Source organism: Apostichopus japonicus, chromosome 19 (assembly GCF_037975245.1).
Source record: "Apostichopus japonicus isolate 1M-3 chromosome 19, ASM3797524v1, whole genome shotgun sequence".
NCBI lineage: Eukaryota > Metazoa > Echinodermata > Holothuroidea > Aspidochirotida > Stichopodidae > Apostichopus > Apostichopus japonicus.
In genome coordinates, this window is record NC_092579.1 from 13,644,313 (window position 1) to 13,660,772 (window position 16,460).

The 16,460-nt window shown below is 40.5% G+C and overlaps 1 protein-coding gene across 1 annotated transcript in view; it reads right to left on the bottom strand.

Annotated features, from left to right (window-relative positions):
• The window catches only part of LOC139960584 (uncharacterized), a 74,177-nt gene that overhangs the window by 15,235 nt on the left and 42,482 nt on the right, over window positions 1-16,460 (bottom strand). Inside the window, exons 3-8 of the mRNA XM_071959040.1 lie at window positions 11,156-11,637; window positions 4,779-5,633; window positions 3,303-4,538; window positions 2,596-2,680; window positions 1,030-1,094; window positions 360-653 (exon numbers count right to left, since the gene is read on the bottom strand). Of these exons, the coding sequence (XP_071815141.1) occupies window positions 360-653; window positions 1,030-1,094; window positions 2,596-2,680; window positions 3,303-4,538; window positions 4,779-5,633; window positions 11,156-11,513 (2,893 nt within the window). The 5' untranslated portion in view covers window positions 11,514-11,637. The remainder of the gene's footprint in view (window positions 1-359; window positions 654-1,029; window positions 1,095-2,595; window positions 2,681-3,302; window positions 4,539-4,778; window positions 5,634-11,155; window positions 11,638-16,460) is intronic.

Below are 16,460 nucleotides of genomic sequence, written 5' to 3' on the forward strand. Positions count from 1 at the left end.
GCCCAAAGCAAGGCAAGATATTGGAATATGTACGTGTTTGAAAAGGTATAAGGGAGACGCCAACTGTTTGCAGCCAAATAGATCTTTTAATAAGGCGGAGGGGTATCCAATTATGTTAAAGTATGACGTGGCTAATTGGTCAGAGGGATGTAAGGCTACAACTCAACAAAAAATACAGCTATAGCCTTGTTCCTGAGTACTCATACGTCGGCACTACGATCGTAATAGACCATGCAAGGTCAGCTCCTCCTTGGGTTCTCAACTGTGAACATGGCTTGTGAGAACCAATAATCGTCATTTAGTCACGTTGTTCATAACAACGGTTTCTGAACTGATGGAGATAATTATGACGGGCTTACTTAGTCCATGAAGTGCACCTTCAGATGCTGATAGATGAGGTGGGAACATCATGACTTGACGAGAGGGCACACTGTCCCTCCCCTGTAGACCAACATTCCCTGGTAGTGGTACATCCTGGTATGAACTCGAGGTAGGTCCATGGGCAGTCGGCACCGCAAAGGGCTGGTGTAACCACAGGGGTTGCGAAGGGCTATGATGGCCTGCAGGAAAGCGTGGAAAACATGATGGAAACGAAGGGAATGGTCCATGGTGGGGAAGATAATCTTGTGCATGGGTACCAATGGAAGAACCACCTGTGTAACAAAATGAAAATGCACAATTAGATAGAAAAAAAATCCCTCTGGATGAGAGCATTGATGGTGCCAGGAAGAAACAGACAGGGTGTATGTGTGAAATTTGAGCAAGACGAATGGTTGTATAATCACTGGTTGTGCATCAAGTAAAATCCCCGGTTGTGATGATGTACCATCGCCTTTTCAAATAAAGTCACTATGCTTACTTGTAGGAGTCTGAGGCAAGTGGTGTGTATTTTTAGTTGCAAAGGTTTACTAAAATACACTTTAATAAAGTGTTTTAAACGTATTATGTTAAACTTATGATTGGAATTTAAAGAAGGTACATTCCTCTGTTGATACACTGAACTGCTTCAGATATTAAACTTGTTCTTACCTGTAACGGCTAGGTTCGGATTATGCGGAGACACGTGACTTGGATTACTACTGGATCGATGTTCTCTGTTGGACAAAAAAGTAAGAAAATTTAACGGTAACATTCCTTCCCTTTGGTACTTCTATATATTAGTCATGATTTTTAATGTTTTAATTGTCTTGCAATTAACTCTGCAACCTCAAGTGCGATTTGTCTCTGACACCGTTGAATCCTCAAGACACAATGCTTAATGAAGAAGTTTACAATATTTAATACTAAGGTATTTACTATCACGATCAATATGGGGTGGGGAGGGGATGGGGGAGGGGGTATGTTGTTTTTGGCAGGGATTGCCGAGGGTCGACAAAGAGGGATTGCCTCGGTGAGAGTCCAGTAACCAAAACCGTGGAAACACATGCAGAATTTTCAATTTTTGTTCTAATTGTTCTAGTACACGTGTAGCCATGTTTGGGACATAAAAAAAAGAACTGCTGTGGAATTTCTCTTTATAGCAAATTACTGCAGGGCGGGGGAGGCTAAAATTGTTAGCCCCGTCTCATCCCTCCCCTCCCTCGAAGGCTCCTACGCCTCTACCTTCCAGTGAAGTGTCTTGGATTTTCTTTATTCCGTGGTATGATTGTTATACTTTTTTTTTAGGTGTCTCTGTTATGCTTGCAAACAATGAGACACTTTCCGCGAATTTTGGTTCATAGCCTTTGTGTTTGGAATAACAAAAATAATAACTTAACGCCTGAAAGTACCCAACCCTGTAGGAAATTGATGTTTGTGAACTTCAATGTATAAAACGATTGGACCCAAGTTGGTAGTAAATTCTAACGGAGAAGCCTTTAGGTGAACCTCTGGTAACGGGAATATGATGATATGGGAAGTTAAATGCCATCAACGCTTGCAGTATTAATATTAACCACAGCCTTCCGATCAATAAACACTCATTTCCACATACCATAAATAAACGTCACAAATGACAAGTGTCAAGAGAGCATTATCATCAAACCATATAATTGGCTGTTTCAAATTATTTCCCTCCATATCATTTCATCATTTTCACATCTATACGTTTTTAACTCTGCGCAAGCGCACCTTACTTCATGATTGATCAGCACATGAGAAACGATACACGCACAACATGAGGTTTACAATTAAGTCACGCACACCACAATGTTGTCAAGTCAGATAATCTTTCAAAGAATAATCCGTGAGTATTTTTGTTTGTTTGACTGAAGAACAGAGCAACATATGTAAAGCTGCCTCGTGAAATTTGCATTCAATGCCAATATCTATCAACTTTTCGAAATGTTGATTGCTCGAGATTGACATATTTCTGTATCTAAGTGAAGTTGAAGCAAATAGAGGTGTGATGTGATAGTTGCACATCGACAACGAAATGTTTTTTCCACTCTTTTGTTTTGACCTTGATAATATATGGTTTCGACCTTATTGGGAAGTGAGTTAAAGAATAAACCAGCGACTGTTTCAAAAGTCGAATGATTGTACACAATTGGCGATAAAACAAATAAATGAATTAAAACATTAAATAAATGATGGTTAAAATTAGGTGATACCAACCGGTGTGAATCGGTGGCCCTTGCATCTCGATGTGGACTAAACGTCGTTCGCGATGAATCCCGATGTCGTCTATCGTCGGTGCGATCTGAAAACACAAAATGAAATAAAACGTCATTCCCTGGTTTATTCAGGGAGTTTCAAGTCATGAATGCCAACAATGATGATTACTGTGCAGGAACAGAAGTCACTTACATTATAGGATCACGTTGACACAAGGCTAAAGTTAAAACACCCTCTTGAAATGAAAACGAAATCTTTCTGAAAAACCACATAGAGAGCAGGGTGCATACTGGCACTGCCTATGGAGGGGTGGGGAGGGTGCGGGGTATGATTTAATCTTGTCGATCGAACACCAACACACGGGCAGTCTCTCCTACAATCAGAGCAAGAATGGGAACAACGCTCCATTGAGTCTGTCTCAGCACGAAACGAAGGAAATGGAAAAGCAAGTACTTTGATCACAATTATTTGTTTTAAACAAGGCATTTCGCCGGTTACACAGAACTTCCTTACAAGCCTTTGTCCAAAAAGGAATTCAAAAAGTTTGTAGTTGAGTTGTATAGGCTATCCCACCCAAAAGCCCATACACAAAACACATACACATACTGCGGCGTTAGCGTATATTGAAACAGCCCGAGTAATAAAGCTAACATTAGATCCAGAAAATAATTACTGAGTTACGACTGTTTAAACTGTTTAAAACTTACCTCTCTGATTACTACCTGTTGAACCTCTTGAATCCGTTTTCCGCTCCGTGTCCTGTCGCTGCTGAACCAAAGCGATACCCACGGGAGGGTTTCTGGTGGGTGTGCCGTCCCCGGAACGGCTGCTTGGGGTTCCCCTGCCAGACGATAGGTCATTAAAGTTCAGTTTACCTATCTGCGGTTTTTTCAGTTCTTCCCGTTTCAGTTTGGTAACGTCGACCGGCTCCACCTTATGGTGGGGTGCCTCGGAAACGGTCATTTTCGGTGACGTCATGGCAGCAGTGGTATGACTACCGCTGTCGTGGTGCTGTTTGTGACCACCACCGTGCAGTAAGGCAGATCTAAGGACACTTTCCTGTGTGGAGACCGAACTAGAATGGGGAGTTATCATGCTAGTTCGGGCTGTACCAAAGCCCGGCGAACTCCACATCGGAGCTGCTTCATAAAATATACCATGCTGACTGGCTGCTGCCATGTGCCAATCCAACATTTGGCGTTGTTTACTTGTCAGCTCAGACCCACCCCGAAGTTCAGTGTTCTTTCTATCCCGTGGAGACACTGAGGAACTTTTTTGTCCAGGGGGTGACCCACCAACCGACAGGAGGGGCTGGTACCCATAAGGGTGCGTAACAATAGATAAGTCACCAGCCTTCACTCCTGGGTTTGGATTCGTTGTTACTCCATGACCTAAATCTCTCATTTTCTTCGACGTGTCAACCCCAACAAAACCGTCTGTTCGCCTATCAGGCTTGGTGTCTGCCATTTTAACACCACCACTGGGCGACACCATTTTTGAACTGGTCCTATCGCCACCATTCGATGGTGACTTTTTACCTTCTCTCTTCATCGCTTTTGCAGGTATATGTTCCACATGGCCAGCATGCCTACCTCCCTTCTTATTGTCCTTTGTAGCCCCATTCTTTATAAGAACATTTCCTTTCACAGCAGGGCTCTCCAAGACCTTCATTCCCATCACTTGACCGTCACTCCCGAGGGGGCCGCTTCGAGTGATCCTTGAAGGTGGTTCACGGGTACTCGAGGCGGGACCCGGTATGAATTCACCTAAGTCAGGTACAAAGGTCGTAGCATGAACCTTAGAACCATCTTTGGGTACTCTGTTCGACTCGCGTCCAAGGGTAACCTGACAGGAGCTCGGCAGGTAAAGAGGAGGGTAACCGGATTGTGACGCAGGGGCTGGACCATAAAGTAATCGACCAGTGGGAGATTTCGACGAAGATTCTGTAACAAAGAAATCAAACCAATCTTGTGCTCAATCAATACGATAAAGAGTGCATTACTCTGCCTCGTGCTTAGCCGACCCCCCCTCCATCCCCCCTCTCCTCTCCCCCTTCAACATTTACCTGTAAGGATGTAATATACATTTGTTAAAAATTACTTATCACAACATCAATGAAGCGGGTTTTGTTTCTATTTACGTAGAGAAATGGCTACGTAAAAGTCTTTTATGTAGCCCCTCACCTGTAGCATTACCACCTGTCTGGTTAGTCTTCCCGCCAGTCGTTTCTACTGCCTTCAAGGTGCCATGTTGATTAGCATCATTGGAAGTCTGCACGGGGGAGGTGCTTTCTGCTTTGGTACCGACTGGAGTGGAAACATTGTGAGAACTTCCTGTGAATGGAGGACTCTCCTCTTTTTTGGTTGTGTTGCTCGATGGCGACGTTTGCGTCATTACTCGCTCACATGTATTACCGGTGACGTCACGTTTTTCCGTAGCTACCGCGTCATGTACTAACTGACTAGTTGTCTCTTGAGCTTGTCGGACAGTAATAGGAGGAGATCGATTTTCCTGGAGCAGTTTGGCGCGCTTTATCGGTGGTAAACTTGTCTGATCCATTTGGAGTATACAAGAGTTTTTTGTAGAGGTACTTCCGGAATCGTGAGGGTCCTTCTTACTCACACTTTTCGGGGATATTTCACTTTCGTTTCTTTGCTTTAAACTATGTGATTGATCAAAATTCGATAAAGAAGATTCACTTTGCAACAATTTGTTTGCGTTTTCTGTCCTCTGCAAATCATTGACTTGCTGAATACACCGATTATACGCACTGTCCGTTTCGGTTCGAAAGGCACTTCTCTTTTTGACGGGCACCGAATTGGGTGACACGACTCTCAACGTAGGTGAAACACGTTTGACGGTCGGCTCCTCCGAACCAAGTTTGAGAGACCCCACTTCCGGTGAGAGGGGACCACATTTTACCGAAGGCGTTGAAGCACTGACGACACCGGAGAGCAAAGCTGGCTGTCCTACGGTTGACACTTTTGGAGCAAACGTAGTGCAAAAGGTGTTCGATGTGACTGCATACGGCTTGAAACCTGTGTACACAACGGAAGTTATACATGTTATCTATATAAAAACCAGCTCATGTAAAGGGGGAAAATCCAACACTTTTCGTAAAAAAAAAGAGAAAAGCAGAAAGTAGCGGATTTAAAGAAAAACATATTGGATTGTTCTGCCTTTTGTTTCCTTTACCGGGTTTCTTTAACAAAATTACCTATTAGGAATATATGCAAAACATGCATAAATAATGCGTAATGTGAAATTGAAGAAATGAATATGCAAGACATGATTATTATTTTTATAAATATCATTATTATTACATATATATATATATATATATATATATATATACAGATATATATATATATATACAGATATAGACAACAACTTGAAATTCATTAAATTCGAATGTGAACATAAAACCAAACAAGTCAATGACTGAAAACGAAACTTAACAAAAAATCCCCTCCGATCAATTCCGTTGGCCGGGTTACACACAGCGCAAGGTAGATAATGTACGCGTGATAGGCTATTACTTGTTGCTGTTTGTTTGTTTTTTTAGTCATTTGAGCAATATCTGGATTCGACAACCGCCATGGTCTACCCATGCGTAAATCACTAGGACGGTTTCATTTAAGATAAAGTCTAGTTCAGTTCTCTCTAAACAGCTCTTCTAACAAAGCATGTACTTTCCCTTCTATACCCAACCTGCCAACAGTGCTACCGTTTTAAGCCCCCCCCCCCCAGCCGCTCAATGACCCACTTTAGGGTCATCAAACCTGGGCAAGTATTTTACGGTAATGAATATGTTCGATTAACAATATTTGACGTCATTCGTCACGTGTCAGTAATCGAATCATATGATTGGTGTGAAAACTAAAATGTGACCGGACAGCTTTATACTCCTCTTCGTTACATCCTTCTCCCTCTTCCTCCCGCGTACTCGAGAAGTATTCCAGATAAAGGAGAGTACAACACAAAAAAACACACAGCCATGCCAAGGATGGAATGAGATTATATCTTCAATTTGTGACAAGATGGGGGGACCTTGATGTCATATTGCCATAACTTTCACGTCAAACTTTACGATGACGTCGTAAATTTGACTTCGCTTGCACTTTATATTAAACAATGTGGTTAAACATAGCGCCAAAAGGCTTCCATTTTGTTTGGCTATAAATCCACACGACGTGGCTGAACTGGTTATCGTAAAACACGAGTTAGCTGCAGCCGGTCGCAATCTTTCCCTCTTCTCTGACCGACTAGATAAATCACTGAATCATCATCTCAAATATATTTCAATGGCGATTGATGGGAGAAGCAATTGTGTTATTATACCAGGCACAACACAAACCCACTCACACACACACTACAATCCCTGTGCTTACACATGTCTTCCTGATCTTATCAGGGACAATTATTCCAAGCACAGAAACGGACAAAACAAGGTTTTTGTTAACGGGTTTGATGAGGTGGGTTTTCTGTACATAAACTATAAGTAGAATCTAAAGTAGGAAAACGAGAATATCGCTCTTTATTATTGTCCAGTGTTTCCCCCAAAATTTACTGGTTTGAGGATTTACGAGTGACGATACTTTGCCCTGTGTCTCCCAATCCACATCTGCACTATTCCATCTACCTAACTACACACTGGAATGTTTTTGCACTGCGCCCTCGCTCCATGGGCACCGCCTACTTACTCCTCCTTCCTTATCCTACCATTCAGGAAAAACGCCACGCATTTTCGTGTTCAAAATTTGCTTTAACGTGTTTTTTTTTCTTTTTAAATATTTCTTACGATTTTGGTGATTGGACTGTCATCTCCGTTTATACTGGATGTTAGACAACGAAAATATCGCTCTTTATTAATGTCCAGTGTTTAATAAATGCTCACAAGGTCTACATATTATATTCTAAATCACTTGTATGGAGAAAACTCATATGAGAATCATTCATCGTAACAGGTTTTAGATATCCGTACCGTGGGACGTTATTGTTGTCTCACTCAGGCCTATACGTACTCGCTGTTACTCGCGAGTTTAGGCTCTTGAGTTATCACGTTAACTTGTATATCGTCTTTCTTTTTTTCTTCTTTTGAGAGAGGTGGGAGGGAGGGGTCAAACTGCAATTGGCGGTATTTAAGTCTAACGTATATTCACTACATGAAAAGAAGTCTTTACCTTTTCAGACCAAAATTTTACAAAGTATTTTCTTTTGGGAAAGAGCAAAGAAATGTATGGCTATAACGGGATTCGAACCAGCGACCTCTATAGATTACAAACCGAATTTCTCATGAAATCCCTTCCCTGCCGCTTCCTGGGTTGTATCGAATGAATTTGGGGCTTGATCCCTGGTTACACTGTTTGCAAGGTACTATGGTTTCTGACTGGCGTCCCCAAGCAAAGAATTGGCGATACAGGGATGGCCACCAACTCAGGGCCGGATGGCTCAGTTGGTAAAACACTGGGCTCGTAATCCAGAGGTCTCTGGTTCGAATTCCGTTCCCAACCATCAATTTTTTGCTCTTTTCCGTTGTACCAAATAATTTCCCAATCAGCTTTCCATTATTCATTTAGTTATTTAGCTATTACTTTTGATAAAGAAAAACACAATTATAGCTACAGTTTGAGCTTATCTTTGCCAGATTGGTAATACTATACATTCCTTGTTTCACGATATCGTAAATTGTGCTAAGCGTACCTATTGTTCCATGTCCACCTCGTACTTTTCTACGCGTAAATCGTGCTATGCGTACCTATTGTTCCTTGTCCACCTCTTACATTGTTCTATGCGTAAACTGTGCTTTCTGTACCGCCATTGATCATCACGAAGTTCTGTAACCATCCCATGATATTTCTTAATTTTGGCCTCATTCTCTAATCCATTCTCTATCATTCCATATATACTCCTGGAGTCTTTTACCAATAACATTGCACCTATTTCACACATCTCAGCGAACCACGCTATTGCACCACACGCCCCTATATATGTACACACCCTATACTGAACATCATAAACCCACACACGTATAGTACACAATGCATTTAACATATTTAACATAAATGCCATTATGAGTATATATAGGTTTTAGGGCGTAACCTTCATTTCTGCATTACAAAACGTGCGTAATCACCCTAATTCTTACCATGAAAATCATTGTGTAAAGCCGATTAACGCAAGGTGAATATATAACTGAGTTATATGACAATGAGTAACAACTAACAGATACGCTTGCATACACAATCATTAGGGTACTGGCTGCTAGATCAAAATTTGCAGACAAAATTGACAAACTTGACAAATGCCGAGAGGCAGGATCTCCAACCAGACTAGAACGTATAGGACAGAATACGACAAATTTAACACAAAATCTCCCATGAGATGTTGTTTGAAAATTACTCCTTGTTTATCCTTCGTTATTGTTGTTGTTGTTTTTGTTTGCTTTTGTTTTTGCTTATGCTTTGGTCTAAAGTTAATGTCGGCTGAAGTCAGTAGTGATTGTACTCGGTACATATTACAATAATTAGAACAACGATGTGCTGTGCGGTTGCACTGAAGTAACACACGGTAATATTCACTGAGTCGATCTAACAATAATAATTACCCCTCCAATGAAACACGTCCTCCACCCCCCATACAAACCCGGGGAATTATTTTCCTACGATGCATCCCGAAGTCATCTTAAAAATGTACCCGACCATCAAATGTTAAGCTACAATTGATATTTGGTATGTATACAAGTCGGTCCCCGTTACAAAGATGCACTTTGTGAGTTATCGTGTTTACAAAGTTTTCAGACTCTGACCTCTGTTGACCCCAAAATGACCATTGAACTTCACAGAAAAAGAACAGGGTTCTTGTACTTAATAAGACGGATCCACATACCAAGTATGAAGTTAATCCACCATGAACTTTTTTTAAATTACGGTGTTTACGAGCAAGTGTCACATACACACATATACGCACCCACACACGCCATCACCATCGCATAGATTTCTTCTTCTGCCTCCGGCAACGAATCAAAAGCAAGAAAATATTTTCAGCTGAATTGCCGCGTGATGGCATCATTCACTCATCTGTTGCCAGCTGTATTCGCAAAATACCAGCTAATATATTCATCATACATAATGCTATACGAGGATGTGGATTTGACCTTCAGATGCAGAAAATTACCAGCATTTTCATTTATAGCAATCAACTTCAGCCACCGGAATGTCTCTTTTAAGAGTTCCAGACGGTACAGAACGCTTTAACATACATGCATACGTCTGTACGTGATATCCTTATAGTCTTCAATGATAATTAATGTATAAGACAATGAACTGATTTACATTTATAAAGAGATAAATATACAAGCTAGATGTATGTAAAAATAGTCAGATGTGTTCACCTAAAATGGTGAACCAATCTATTACTTTGTTCCTAGGTCAGCCAACTGCCGCACTTCAGGGCAGCTTAAGCAGACCTTAATTTGCACTTTATTATTTTCCATTAAGTTTCCTTTCATCAACAAAAAAGTGAAAAGGGGGGGGGGCAATAGTTTTGTTGAATAAGACCGGTATGTACGAAAATAATTTGACACGGTCCTTTTCAAGTTATTACTCAATAGCGCTTTGCTTACTAAGAACAATATTTATATATATATATATATATATATATATATATATATATATATATATATATATATATATATATAAATAAGGGTACCACCGATATATATCGGTACTTCACCATTTACATAAAGACTTTACAGAATTACTTTGTCGCGTTTGCACACCGATCGATCATATGTACTATAGTTGCTTTCAAGAAGGCCTACAGATGTGTTCCAAGGGGCCATCCACAAATTGTATAGTACGGCGCTTGATCTGCTGCACACGTGAAAGACGGTGTTCCGGTAATTAATGACGCGTAAAATTTTAAATTTAATACAGTTTAGTATACGGTTGTTTATAGATGATATACCGAGATAACAAACATCGAAGGCAGGTGACATTGATCGCGATATCTCAAGAACATCCCACGGCCGTATATTTAGCAATTAATAATTCTTGGATTCCATTTTAAAGTAAACCCTTTTAGCTGCAGTGTCGTGTTTCTACTTCATGCAAGTAAGACGATATTATTAACACGGGGTAGTTTTCCGCACCTCTGCTATACAAAGCACACCGAGTGCGAGGGTTGGTGGCAAGTGGGGATGGGTGTAGGGGGGGGGGGGACTCACTCACAAGAGAGGTAATTTATAAACAGCATTATGCACCTTTGCACTATTTTCGCGGAGAGGTAGGGTGAAGAAGGACATTTGGGTTCCAGACAGTAAAGTTTGCAGGCTTGGCCCTTTCGTAAATAACTGAATATCTCGAGTTTAACCAAAGTTTCAGAGTGAGCTTTTCAGTTTAGGCCTGTATGTGGTCTCTTTCATACACTTTTATTTCACTTCTAGGGTTGGTAAATACCGAAAATTATACATTGGAAAATGTAAACAGCTACTACATCTTTTGATTGCTTGTGGCCGATATATCTGTCTTACTTGTAAGATAGTCAACATTATTATTACCTGGTCTTATGGCAGCCATTTTATCGTCGAGCCTTGTCACGTGCCCCTGCTGTGCGGTGTCCTCACTTGCGACTGTGTCGCGCCTTTTCTCTTTTCCAACATTGACGGCAGTTTCGGGAGGCGACGAGGCGGTGGTACTCTCCGCCGTCGGCTGTGCCTTGCTCACAGGTAGATCAGCTGAAATGGGGCTGAGCACTGCGTCAGAGTGGGTGCACAGAACCGCTCCAGTGGATGTTGGCGTCGTCCCGTACGCCGGGGGGACTGGTGTGGGGGAAGGGTGAGGTAAGGGTACTTTCGTGTTCCGCGGCTCCTGCAGGGCTGAATCATTCGGTGTTGGTTGATCAAGCTGTGTTTCCATAACAACTTAGTCGTCTGCTTTCATTTTGGCGCTGAAGTTAATTGTAGGGTCATCTTGATGACTATGGAACTACTCTCCGTGCCATGTATGCACAAGGCATCTGACTGAAGTCTTGTTAGTTTCCCTAGAAATAGAAGAAACAAAAAATATTGTATATATGTATATTTCATGTACTCTGTATAAAAAAAAAACATGGTGACCCATTCTTATTGGAGTGAAAGGGTAGTGTATGATCTGGTTGCGTTTTACCTGTATTAGAGATTCATTGGAATTATCTGAGATAAACAGTAGAGTATCCATACACTTTCAGGCCCCTGTTTTGGATTCATACCTGCCTTACAGCGATCGCGATTAGTTAAGATGTTACTGAAACTGATATACAAACAGGGGTATGAGCCGGGGGAAGCACTGGGGGCACGTGCCCCCACTTTTTTTCCAAAATAGTAAATGTGCCCTTCTGGCAAATAAAATTTTCCCCTTTGATGAAGAACTGTCTTTTGGATATCTTAAGCCTTTGTTAATTTCAGTATTTTATTTTAATTATTCACTTGCACCATAAAAGTATTGATAGCATACTAACACATAATATATATTTGAGTGATATGGCTGGTGTGTATTGGATTATAGCATAACGTGTGGTGGTTATGGAATGGGAAAGTGCCCTCTGGTGTTGTGCCCCCCCCCCCACGCTTTGGAAGCTTCCTACCCCTCTGCATGCAAACATTCCACCAAACGTAGGAATGAGTACAATGGCGTCCAATTGCTCCCTTATAAATGATTCTAGCGTTCACACGTATAACTCATCAACTATGTTGCTGAGTCACAAAAAAATAATATAAGCATAAATGGTAACGTTCTGGTAGAACGCCCTCTCTCTATACTCGTTGTCGTTGTTTCCTTCTGCTGTATCCCAGCAAAAGAAATCTTGACTGCAAAAAAGCTATATGAATAAATTCCAAACAGCAAAGGAATTATAGGCTAAAGTGGGATTTACCGGCCAATCAGTCGAATCCCGTTCCCGTCAACTAACTTCTTTGTTCTTTCAGATTTGATATATCTAGAAAGGGAGAAAGATTTCACTGGAAACACTCCCATGATTTAATTCAACCGGAGGATGGTTTGCATCAATGCAACAATATTTATACAAACATGAAGAGCCGTTGTACTTTCAAAATTTGACTCAAAGCGCAGGCGTAGATAAGATAATTTTCATAAGGAAGTTAGCAGATCCTTGTTTTGATCAGCCATCATTATTTCCCGTAGGAAAGGAGGAAATATACAAAATAATAAAAATATAATATTATACATGTATTAGTTCGTTTTTCCATTCCACTTTACCGTACGTTACGACAACGATAGCAAATCACGCGTTCGTACACAATGAGACTCTCAAGTTGCTCTGCCATATACGATCATTGTTCCTTACGAACCAAGTGAAGTTAAACCTCATTGGTATTGAACCAATAATCATTGTGATCAATATATATAACAAAATTTGTCCTCAATCTTGTATGCAAATTAGATGCATCTGACAGTGAAAGCTTCGTAAGTGTTGAAATTTGTCTCATTGAGAAGTTGAAGCCCTGAGACACCCACATTCGACAAATTCTTGCCTGCCTACGAGTTATTTCACGTATAGTCGGCTTTTATACAACGACCTATTACGGTACCCCGTGCAGTTTCTGATAAATGTTGCGTGATGGAAATCTAACGCTTGAAATATTACTGACGAGTGACAAGTACAAGTCATTCCAGGAAAAGACATAAAAACATAATCATATTTGTGACCCAGATTTCACTCATTTTAAATATGTCACACGACAACCGTGAACTAAAGCTGCCTTAATAATTCCTTCAACTTGAGCTTCTCAGATGATAGTTCAGCTGTAAGAGGTCTACATCTTTACGACGTTGTGAATATAGGCCGATCTTTGAATATTCATATATATACATATATATTCATATATATATATATATATTCACATATATATATTCATATACATATTCATATATATATTCATGTATACTCATATACAAACATCTTCATATATATTCATATATATATATATGTATATACAAACATCTTCGTGTGTACATGTATACAATATATATTCATGTACGAACGACGATATTTCTTGTATGCGACAGGAGAATGTCAAACGTGTATAAATGTCGGGGTTTCTCGTAATACTCACTGATGAATATTCATGAGGTCGTGACTACCAATTCATTACTACTAACAGCCTGGAGTTATTAGGAATATATACCTTGAGTCCCATGAGAGAACATCTTCTGAATATCTGCTTCTTTATATAAAGACCGTTGCATGCGTATCTCATATATAAGCACTCAAGGAGTATATTACCTAGCCGCATACTGCTTCCTGTCTTGAATTACCATCAACCCAGGGCCTCGTCGGGCCCTTGACATCCACCTGTCGGCAGGAGGAAAGCCTTAATTTCTTACGAATGTTTACGCTGGGACTCCTTTGCTGTATATACCAAAAGGCATGCTTTAGAGATGCTGACAGCGAAGTTAAATTGGCTTAAGGCCGGCGGGGTCGCGAAAGCCAAACAGCGTTTTCAAGTCACTATTTTTTTGTTTAGTATTATCACGAATGAACAGATCAAACACTGTGTGACATATGCAACCGTTGTTTTATTGACCGTGTACACACTGACACTAGAGGTATACATGCTATACACGGTACAACGTGTACATGGCATACATAGTTCACGTATAGGAGAACTATATGTACGGAATTCACACAATCAATTTCAACAGATTAAACAAGCTGTCCGCTCAAAAGCAAAAAGAAAGAAAGAAAAGTGGGGAAGGGACCTAACGAACAGGAAACTTAACAGAGCATGCATGCGAGAGTCCTGGTATTAAGCTTTTTGATGTGTGTTGGCTGAAAATTACAATTCTCGAATCGCCTGAAAATAATTTATTATCGTTAAATTCAAGTTACTAAAACAACCTTGCAAGCGCTTACATATCTAACTATAAATATGCCTAAGAATGCTTTTTTTCTGAGGAAAATACCCCCAGGGCCCATACATCTGGGCATCGGAGTCGGTTTTAAAAACCCAGGTACAATACTCTCCCGCTCCCCGCCCCTTTCTTCCGATAAATTCCTGGACAGGCCCCTGCAAGCCCCAGATATATTTTGAAACTAACCTTATCAGCCCTGACTAATTATTCTGAAAATCCTTCTGAGGTTTCCATTTTGGAATGAACTTGGAAATAATTATCTTAGGTCATCATCGACATCCACAATCTAACCTCTTTCCAGTGAAACAGGAACACATGCACACACCCGGCATTCTCTATATTGAAACCCATATAACCTTCGCAATCACTGAAAGTATTCTTGGTATACACGAAGACTATACGAAAGTGTTTTGGACTACTCGAAAAATGACGACAACCTCGAAATTACAAAGTTGTTGACGTGACCACGACGAAAACTGTCACCTCAGTTTTGTACTTAATCTGACGCGTTCACACTGCCGAAACGAATCTTTTTTTCCCCTTCAATGCATCTGAATTTTGCGAAAATTATCGAAATATCGTTAGAAAACCTGAGAGGTTCGCAAGAAAAGAAATACTCGAGCGACCAAGAAGGATTTTATCCGCAGGCTTTCAATTCAAATAGCAGGCAGTGTAACAGAAAGGGCTAATGTTTTCATGAAAAACAGGCTGCGGGCGATATTAGCCGCTGTCTGCAGCCGAGAGAACCAATTATAAGATAGTGTTGTCACGCTGTTTCAACTTCCAGCCTCAGTATGAACACAATTGTGTTTTACATTTATGATTCATGTTCTCCCCCCCCCCCCCCCCCCCAACGTCGGAGGATTAAAGTCAAATTTATTTGTTTCGCAAGTACAACATTTTCAAGGAGACAATGCAAAAAAAAAGGTAAACCGAAATATTGTGAGAACAAATGCATAAACAGTGCATGGCGTACCTCACTTCCCTCACCATTATTTAGACCAGGCTAGTTGCCCCTCCCCCTCCCCCTATACCATAGCAAATAAAGTTTCCTCGAGAAAAGAAGCCCCCTTCCCTCTCCCGGCCACCACATGTAAATAGAACTTCCCCTTTTTGTTATTGAAAAAGTATTCCTTTTCAAGTTTCGCACTAGAAAAACGGTGTTACCGTATTTAAAAGAGTTACCATTTGTTAAAAATTAAGAAAACTGTCATTAGAAGGTGTCCTTTCGCTAATAGAAAATTAAAACCTGAAACCAGTTGGCTTTGTGATTCCTTGTCATTCAAAGTGCTCAAATTCAAAATAAGTCATCTGACTAATGTATAGAGCAAGTTAGTTCAATTGTCTAAGAATTAAGTGAAAACCAGAAAATATCAGATATTTTCCAGCTCTTATTGTAGCACTCCAGTGTGGGCTTCAACCAAGTAATTCACTGGTAAGGATTTTGGAGAATAGAGTTTTAATGTTTTCAATGTTTTCAGAAAGAAAAATGTTCATGTGAAATAAAGACACATAAATGCATGCAAGCAAAAGTCATCTGGTATACATTACAGAGAAAATGGCCAATTTTGAGACCATTTGAGATAACCTGTTGACCACTTGAGCCAATTTTCCACTATCTGAAGTAAGCTGTTGACCCCCCCCCCCCCCCCCGGTGAAGCTCAGAGGGTGAAAACTGGTAAGAGCCAAGTGAGTGCGTTTGAAGCAAGACTATTAACTCTTTGACGCAGATTTCATTTCCTGGCTGAGCCCCTTCACAAAACTGAACTGAACTGAATTGACCAAAATATGTTCACCGAAACAAAATCATATGCATTGGAGAATTCACAGATTAATTGTAGCTTTAACTGTTGAGTGATCATGTTCAAAAGGATTTCAGACTTTGACCTCATGTGACCTTTGACCTCATCCATTACCAATAGGGTTCTTGCACTCACCAAGCTGGATCTACAT